We start from the raw sequence: 8,635 nt of genomic DNA, 5'->3' as shown, positions 1-8,635 counted from the left end.
CAAACCATTCTATGATTCTATGATTGCAGTTTGTTCTTAAAGAGTGATTTATAGACTTACCACTCTCAGTTTTGCCTGTAAAAATGTGTTAATTTTCCAAATTAATACTCTTTTTAACAAATACTTTTCTCTAATCTTGTGTCTAAATCTAGTTTATGGAAGAATCTGATCCTCTGTTGAAGACCTTTACTGGGCATCTGCCAAATTGCTACAATATTAATTTGCAGACTAACCTCCAAATGGGTCCCTGGGCTGTTTAATGGAAGGTCTCAATGTTCCAGTCAATCTGTCAGTGAGAAAAAATAATCCTTTTTGGCTAATAAAAGATGGTGACCATGGCCAAGGCCCTGTCTCCCAAGTGTTTTATTCTGCTCTCAGTATACCTCATGGAAGCTGTTCTACAGAACAAAACAAATGGGAACCGATGTGGAGAACATAATAAGTAGGAACTGGATGCAGAATGAGATCCTCACAAAATATACCCTTCTTGCTAGCCAGTTAGAAATTTCACTTTCTTATTCCTGTCAACATAGAGACATTACTTGCTCAAGAAATGTTTATGCAGCAAATTATTACCACAACAGAAATGAAGTATTGCAGATTATTGAAAGAAATTAATACTTTTTAAAGGAATTTAGAGACAGCTCTCACCATTTTTTCTCTGAGCTGAAACAAACTCTTCAACCATCTCTTTATAAAAGGGTAAATAACTTCATAGGCTAAAATTATTTTTTTGTATATATGTGTATGCAATTATCACACTACATTTTACTTATATAGGTATGTGTATTTGAATCTCTAAGTATTCAGTACAATTTTAGCACGCAGACTTCTCTTCCAAGGAAAACTATTACCATATTTCATACTTAAGCATACTCCAGGCATCACCATCAGGTAAGAAATATTGTTCAAATACCCTCCACCAACCGAAGGCAGAGATAGAGAGGGGGAGCTAGTGAGAGAAATGGTTGATTTGCTGTGAGTCAAAGGCTGAGATTGTTTGGGAAGATGGAACTCTGTAACAGCCAATCCTACTGGAAGGGGACCTTGCAGTCTAAGCTCAATCAGCATGGAAATGATGAACAGCTGTGAAAAAGCCACCTCACACACTTCCAGATGTATATTGGCACAGCATGTTGAATAAGCATAGTTTAGATTTTCAGATCTTTTATGTACAACAGTCTCTTAAACATTTTGCAGGTACCTCTGTGGTTCAAGTGACAGCCACTGATGCAGATGATCCTACTTATGGCAACAGTGCTCGAGTGGTTTACAGCATATTGCAAGGACAACCTTACTTTTCTGTGGAGCCAAAAACAGGTAACTTTCCACAAACTCTCTGCACTACTACTGAGAAAAAAAAAGAAAATGTACATTAAAACTTGTTAGGAACTTAAGAGACTATGATCTGTTGGTTAATTAAATACATTTGGATTTTGTTGATCTTTCAATCTCTTATTCCTCATAACAGATTATGAAAACCACACGTGACCTATGTGATAAGCAGACATTGCTGGAATCAGAATTTTTATCTTATCAATCTGCCAGCTCCCTGGTCTGCTGCCTGTTGCTCTTTCAGATAAATGAAAATTCCACTATGCTGCAAATAAGTTTTTTTGCAGATGTTTGTTTTAGAAATATCTGAATGTCACATAGCCATATTTCCTTAAGTATAGATTTATGGCATGATCATCTGTTCTACTTTTTAAACTGAAGTTTTGTTGTGGGGAATGTATATTTTCTTTATTAGTTTGAAGAAGAAAGCATTGTGCTCTCTATCCTTATCTGATACAACATTTTGTTTCCACTTTCAAAACAAATTACTTGTGAAACACATTTTTACTATTTTCCAGAAATTTTGTGAATATTTTAAACCACAACAAGATGCAATCTTTAATCCTTTGTCGGTTTAATAAACATTACCTATTCTATTGTATCATTTCAAAGAGGGGGAAAGTAAGTTCTCGCTCTGTCAGTTCAGTTTGGCACCTGAGATTTTACTTACACCAACTTGGAGAAGAATTATAATCTTCGTTTCAGAGATGGACAAGTTGAGACAAAAGAGAAACAAACTATTTACTGTATTTATCACAAAAAATCTATGAGGTGAATCAGACTTGAATCTCAGTGCTATAACCAAAGGGTCACACTCTATTTAAGATCTGAATTTGTAGAAATAAGTACTATAATTATCTTCAAATTGCAACAGGTCCATCCTCAGCAAGGATATATAGCACTTTCTTTTTCCTCTCTCTGTCTCTTGCTCTCTCTCCATGTATATGTATGTACAATTTATCATAGAATCATAGAACGGCTTGGGTTGGAAAGGATCTTAATGTTCATCTAGTTCCAACTTCCGTGCTGTGGACACGGTTGCCAACCACTAAATGACGCTGCCTAGGTCCCCATCCAACCTAGCCTTGAATACCTCCAAGGATGGGGCATCCACAGCTTCTCTGGGCAACCTGTTCTAGTGCCTCACCACCCTCTGGGCGAAAAATTTCCTCCTAATATCTAACCTAAATCTCCCCTCTCTTAGTTTAAAACCATTTCCCCTTGTCCTATCACTATCTGCCCATGTAAAAAGTTGCTTTCCCAGCTTATAAAAGCTCCCTTCAAGTACTGGAAGGCTGCAATGATGTCCCCTGAAGCCTTCTCCAAGCTAAACAAGCCCAGTTCCCTCAGCCTTTCTTCACAGGAGAGGAGCTCCAGCCCTCTGATCATCTTCGTACCTCTCCTCTGGACCTGCGCCAACAGTTCTACATCTTTCTTGTGTTGGAGACTCCAGACCTGGATGCAGCACTCCAGATGAGGCCTCACAGGGGCAGAGTAGAGGGGGACAATCAGCTCCCCTGTCCTGCTTCCCCCCCTCTTTTGATGCAGCCCAGGATACAGTTGGCCTTCCAGGCTGCAATCGCACACTTCTGGCTCATGTCAAGCTTCTCGTCCACCAGGACTCCCAAGTCCTTCTCAGCAGGGCTGCTCTCAATGAGGTCTTCTCCCAGTCTGTACACATACCTGGGATTGCCCCAACCCAAGCTGGGACAATATACTGTCATAATGACTGCATATATTGTCATAATAACTGCAGACATCCCTTGAACAATAATATGGTAGTTTCTGGTAAATCAAAATCTTTAAGGATTCAGACTGAAATGTTTGCATAGATTTTCACTTTTTAAATTTGATACTCAAATTACTTGTGTGCATGATAATTAACTTCCAAATGATTGGTTAATGTTGCCTGGCAGTTTAACTACAGTAGAAAAAAAAGCAGACCAGAAAAAAGTAATGTGGAAACAGTAGCATTATGAAATTGTGTATTAATTGTATTTTAACATGTCTTGTAAAATGCATGAAATAATGCCAGACAGTACATTTGTGAAATAAATGTTTCAGCCCAGAGATGATTAATGGCAAGTCCTGCATTCATAAGGGAAGAAAGAAATAAAACTCTAACTAAACATTCAACAAATATCAGATAAAGAGATATGTGTCCCAATGTGCCTCTCCTTTATTTAGTTTGTTTATGTTTCCTTTGCTGCTGAAGTTAAGTGCTGGTGGAGTAAATGGCTGCCTCTCTGGAAATCTGAGTTAGCGGCTGTACTGTGTACTGAACGTGAAATATTCATAAAGTCATCACATTTTGAGAAGGCATATTTATTTTCTGATCTATGTCAACAGAACTGAAATTATGAAACATGGAGCTTTCTTCTGGTTTTCATTTCAAAAAAATTAATTACAAATTTCATGTAGATAATCAAATATTATAACAAAAATTACTCCTGATATTACATTATTTCTATTAATAAATAAAAAATATCCTAATTACACTAATGCTTTAGAAGTGGGTATTGTTAAAGCCAATATATGGTAAAATAAGATAATTTCTTGTACATGCGGAGTGTGGCACGTTATCAATATTAGTAAGAGTTAATGTGATGAATAACTATTCAAGACATTGTGAAATGAATCTTGACCTTGGAACCTTAGAAATGAATGCAGAATATTATTTTCTTCCTAGCTCTAAAACAGTGGGAAATCAAACACAGAAAATTATGTCTTCCAGGGAAGGGAGTGTTACCGAAGACATTATGAGTTCTATAGTTCAGGGAGAAGATATTTGGAAAAAAGTGTCATGGATGGCATTACCCAAAGAATCTAGCACTAAATAAAAATTGGTGGATTTTGGTGACTACTTAAAATAAGCTTACACTATGTCAGTTCAGCTCTAGTCAAAAACTGTGACAATAGTGTTGAAAATTCCTTCCTCTCTTGTTGCAATCGCATTTGCTTTTAAAGACAAACCCAGCTTTTGTGGTAATGTATTTGCTTGTTCAACCATTGACATATTTTGTCTTACTGCAGGTGTCATCAAGACTGCCCTTCCGAATATGGATAGAGAAGCCAAGGACCAATACTTACTAGTTATTCAAGCAAAGGACATGGTGGGGCAGAATGGTGGATTATCAGGGACTACATCTGTAACTGTCACACTGACTGATGTTAATGACAACCCACCCCGCTTTCCACGACGTAGGTTACTTTGTAAAAATATTAATTATAATATTATTTCTAAAAATTGGTATTTTCTTTACATGTCATGCTATTTATAAACAAAGGATAAAAGTGCTCAGCTTCCATGTTAAGTACTTTGAAAATCACTGACAGCAAGGTATATTATTATTATTATTCATAATTATTAATTTTTTTATTACATTGGAAGAGTCTTTTTTCTTTACCTAATAGGTTTCAGATCAAATGAAATGATGTACAACAGCTACATTTATTAATGGCTTTTACTTCCTTTAAATGAATAAAAAGAGAAAAAAAAACCAAAACTTTAATAGATATTTAACTCTTGCCAGCTGGACTTCAGGATGTGTAATTCTATAGCTTGACTCTTAACCCTTCATATTCCTTTGGCATTTTATCAGGGTTTCTCTTGTTTATGCAGTGTTTCCTAAGGAGTTAATCACAGAAGAGCTGGAAAGTCATCTTCCCTCCGTTTACTTTCTTTGACCAAGATGGCTCTCATCCTAACCAAAGAAAGGAGTACACAGTTGTATGCTCAAACCTGAAGAGCTCGGTTTATTAATAGCATTCTGTCTGGGGTGCTTTTTCCTTTTTAAAAAAAAAAGAAAAAAAAAAGAAAAAAAAGTCATTTCTGAATACAATTGAAATAATATGAAGAATATAGTTATGTCTACTCCAGCCTCACCTCCAATGATATAAAAAATAGATGTGTGTGTAATAAATTTCCTGTTATTTCAAACCATCAAGTGCTTGAAATAATAGTAGAATAACTGAAGTTATTTTTTAAGTTGAGGGTGTTATTGGCTACAGACTGCACTCAGGTACCCCTTTGACAGCATATATACCATTTTCTACTTGAATGAAAAAGTTGGAATTTTCAAGAATGCAGATGTTAAATAAATAAATAAATAAATAAATCTCTGTTTCTGGTCATATTCAGATTAGAAACTGCCTAATCAAGATAAACAGCTATGTAAAAATAAGAGTTTATACTGATATTATTTGACTTAACTTCTTTTTTTGCCTCTTTTGTGGAAAACAAAGTAAAATATTTTCTGCACTGAAACTCTGTAGCAGGCATTTGTGTCATGATTTGTACTTAAGTTTTGAATAATGTTTTTGCCTCTTTGCCTTGTACTTCTCTCGTTGAGTGAAGAAATTATGCATATAGTACTTAAAGTAGAGTCACGAGGAATATCTAGCAAAATTCTACTTTAAACTGAATACATTATGGTAGCCTGAGTAAATATGCAAGTGTGTAATTTAAAAGAAGATAGACTTTAAGAAGGCTAGATTTTTTTTTTATCCTCAGTCCCAGAAGACTCTGAATTCTTTTAATTCTTACTTTTCACAGGGTCATATCAGTATAATGTCCCAGAGTCTTTGCCAGTGGCTTCTGTGGTAGCCAGAATAAAAGCTGCAGATGCAGATGTGGGACCTAATGCTGAAATGGAGTATAAGATTGTGGATGGTGATGGTTTGGGGGTATTCAAAATTTCCGTTGACAAAGAAACCCAGGAAGGAATAATAACAATTCAGAAGGTAAGTCTGATTTTTCTCACTGATTCTATTTGGAGCTGTGCAAGATGAGGGTAGGTAATGAGAACATGAACTTTAGTTTCAATGAGCCTTATCTGCTGTAAAAGTTTCCATTTTTACTTTGGTGTGTGCACCTGTGTGTGTGATTTTGAACTTTGAAATGATCTACACTGAAAATTCTTGTGGGTTTTTGACATTAGCTGTATTGTTTTGATGAGTTGGGTTTTTTTTTTATTTGGTTTTGTTTGTTTGGTTTTGGTTTGGTTTTTTTTTTAAATCTGCACATAAAATTTTGGATGGGAATCCTTGTATTAAAGAGAAAATGTGAAAATATATCTTACAGTAAAAATGCAAGCTTCAAATACAAAATGGATGTCAAAAGTAATTTTTAAAAAAGAATATCTAATTGTCTTTCACTGATGTTCTGTTCATAAAGCACAAATTACTAACGTTAAAAATACGTATCAGTAAGAATAGATGTTTTACAAGATAATATATTATAAAAATATTATTTCAAAAAACTCAAAATATTTAAAGAAATATATTTTCTTCTTAGCTTTCTATATGTACAGTTAGAAAACATTTAAAATTGAAAAATCAAATTTATACAAAAATATTAAAACTGAGCATTCTTATATTGCTGCAACACATATTTAAGAGTATCCTTTTACAAAATAAAATGGTGCTGAAATATTTTGCAAGAAAATTTAAATTTTGAGGAGAACAGGGAAAAAAAATCCAACACCTTAGACAGAAGAATCTCTTCTCACATAATTTCATACTTTTAATGTGTCAGTTCTTGGCAATGAAAATACCGAATCTATGGCCCTAACTCTGCTAAGCACTTTAATATCCTCTAAAATGTGGGATTGACTTGGCATTTTAGAATATGTGTGAGTATGTTCCTAAACAAGGACCTACTTTTGTAGTTAACATGATTCCATAGCGGATTTTTCTTTCCTATGTATTCTTTAATCTCTGTAAATGTCACCTACCTGTTGTGGAGGTTTGTTTTTTCTTTGTTTGTTTGTTTGTTTCTCCTCTGGTGCATCAATTCCTTTCTAAAACAATACAAAACTTCAGTAACATTGCTCCTTTGAAAGAAGTTAATACTGCATGATGTCGCAAAGCAGTGGGCTAATTCTCTGATGCCCTGCACACCTGCTGAGAGCTGGTAGGCAGCCATAGATGTCACAGCAAATGGAGGATATTCAGCACTCTTGAAAGATCAGGCTCTAATATGTGTAATGTGAATCATCTTTTTTCAAAGCAAAAAATCTTTCTTGGACTTCTTGCAAACTATGCTAACTTCTACTTAGCACATTTGAAATACAAGTGATGAAAAGTTAGTTGCCTCTTTGTTCAACAGCCAAATTCAATGTGGCTCCTTCATCTTGCTTTTTTAAGGTTTTGAGCAAAGATCTGGAAGAAACATGCCTATCCTAGAAGGGGAACGTTTATGAGTGCCACAGTGAGCAACACTGAATCAGTCAGTGGCTTCAGCAATCTAATTTGAGAACTAAAGAGTTCTCATTTTAATTTTTAGGATGCTCTTGTAGTCATGTTTTGTTTTTTTTTCTGGAATATCCTGATTCCCATGCTGTACAGTGGACCAAACAGGTTTCACATGAAGCACCGGATACCCTGTCCTTTTGCCCCCAGTTAAGAGGAGGGGACCTAAAAGACAGCAGGGAATGGAAACAGGTCCCTCCTCGGGGAGGCCGGGGAGGCAGGTGAATCTCCTTCCATCCTCCTTTGCCTCCTCAGTTACTGCTGCACAACAGGTATGGGGCTTTGGAAATTGAGAGCCAGGCAAGTGAGGATGGAAAGAAAGGTCCACCTGGGAAGACATCCAGAGTGAGTCAGTCACCCCCACACCTCAGGACTACTTCAGCCAAGAAAAAAAGGAAGGTAATTGTTGTAGGTGATTCCCTTCTGAGGGGAACTGAGGGCCCCATATGTCAACCAGATCCCTCCCACAGGGCAGTCTGATGCTTCCCTGGGGCCTGGGTCAGGGATATTAGTAAGAACCTCCCTGGTCTGGTGCAGCCCTCAGACTACTACCCGCTTTTGGTCATCCAAGTTGATAGTGACGAGATTACAGAGAAAAGCCCAAAAGTGATTAAGAAGGGCTTCAGGTCATTAGGGAGACTGGTTGCAGGATCAGGAGCACAGGTAGTGATTTCCTCAATCCCTTCAGTGGCAGGGAGGTTTACTGATAGGAACAGGAAGATCAGGGTGCCTCAAACTACGGTCCGAGGGCCAGATACGGTCCTCCAGGGTCCTCAATCTGGCCCGCCGGTATTTACAGAACTCCCCGCCCCCCCTGCACTGGGGGTTGGGGGGGAAAACAAGCAGCCACCACGACTGGGCTGGAACCAGCGCCTTGTCCTCAACCTGCCCCCCTGCGGCAGGCGAGAAGCACAGGCATCTCCTCTGCCAGGTAAGCTCAGTCAGCAGCCTCTGGACTGCGAGATCCAGCCAACTTGGGCGAATTGCCAGAACCCCGGCGTGGCAAAGTTCCTTCAGTCCCTTCTGGCCACCCTTCCGGAGGGAGGCG

The 8,635-nt window shown here is 37.4% G+C and overlaps 1 protein-coding gene across 1 annotated transcript; it reads left to right on the top strand.

The window, feature by feature from the left end:
- Nucleotides 1–1,200: 1,200 nt before the first annotated feature.
- Nucleotides 1,201–6,078, top strand: LOC114818616 (cadherin-7-like; the record flags this gene model as incomplete). The annotated part of the gene is made up of 3 exons (XM_029085160.1): nt 1,201–1,320; nt 4,369–4,536; nt 5,891–6,078. Coding segments are annotated over 3 exons (476 nt in total), but the record flags the coding sequence as incomplete, so codon positions are not given.
- Between the last annotated feature and the right edge of the window lie 2,557 nt (nt 6,079–8,635).

This window comes from Antrostomus carolinensis, unplaced genomic scaffold (assembly GCF_000700745.2).
Source record: "Antrostomus carolinensis isolate BGI_N321 unplaced genomic scaffold, ASM70074v2 scaffold5865, whole genome shotgun sequence".
NCBI lineage: Eukaryota > Metazoa > Chordata > Aves > Caprimulgiformes > Caprimulgidae > Antrostomus > Antrostomus carolinensis.
Note: the sequence above shows the minus strand (reverse complement) of the source record. Positions and strands in the feature narration are given on the sequence as shown.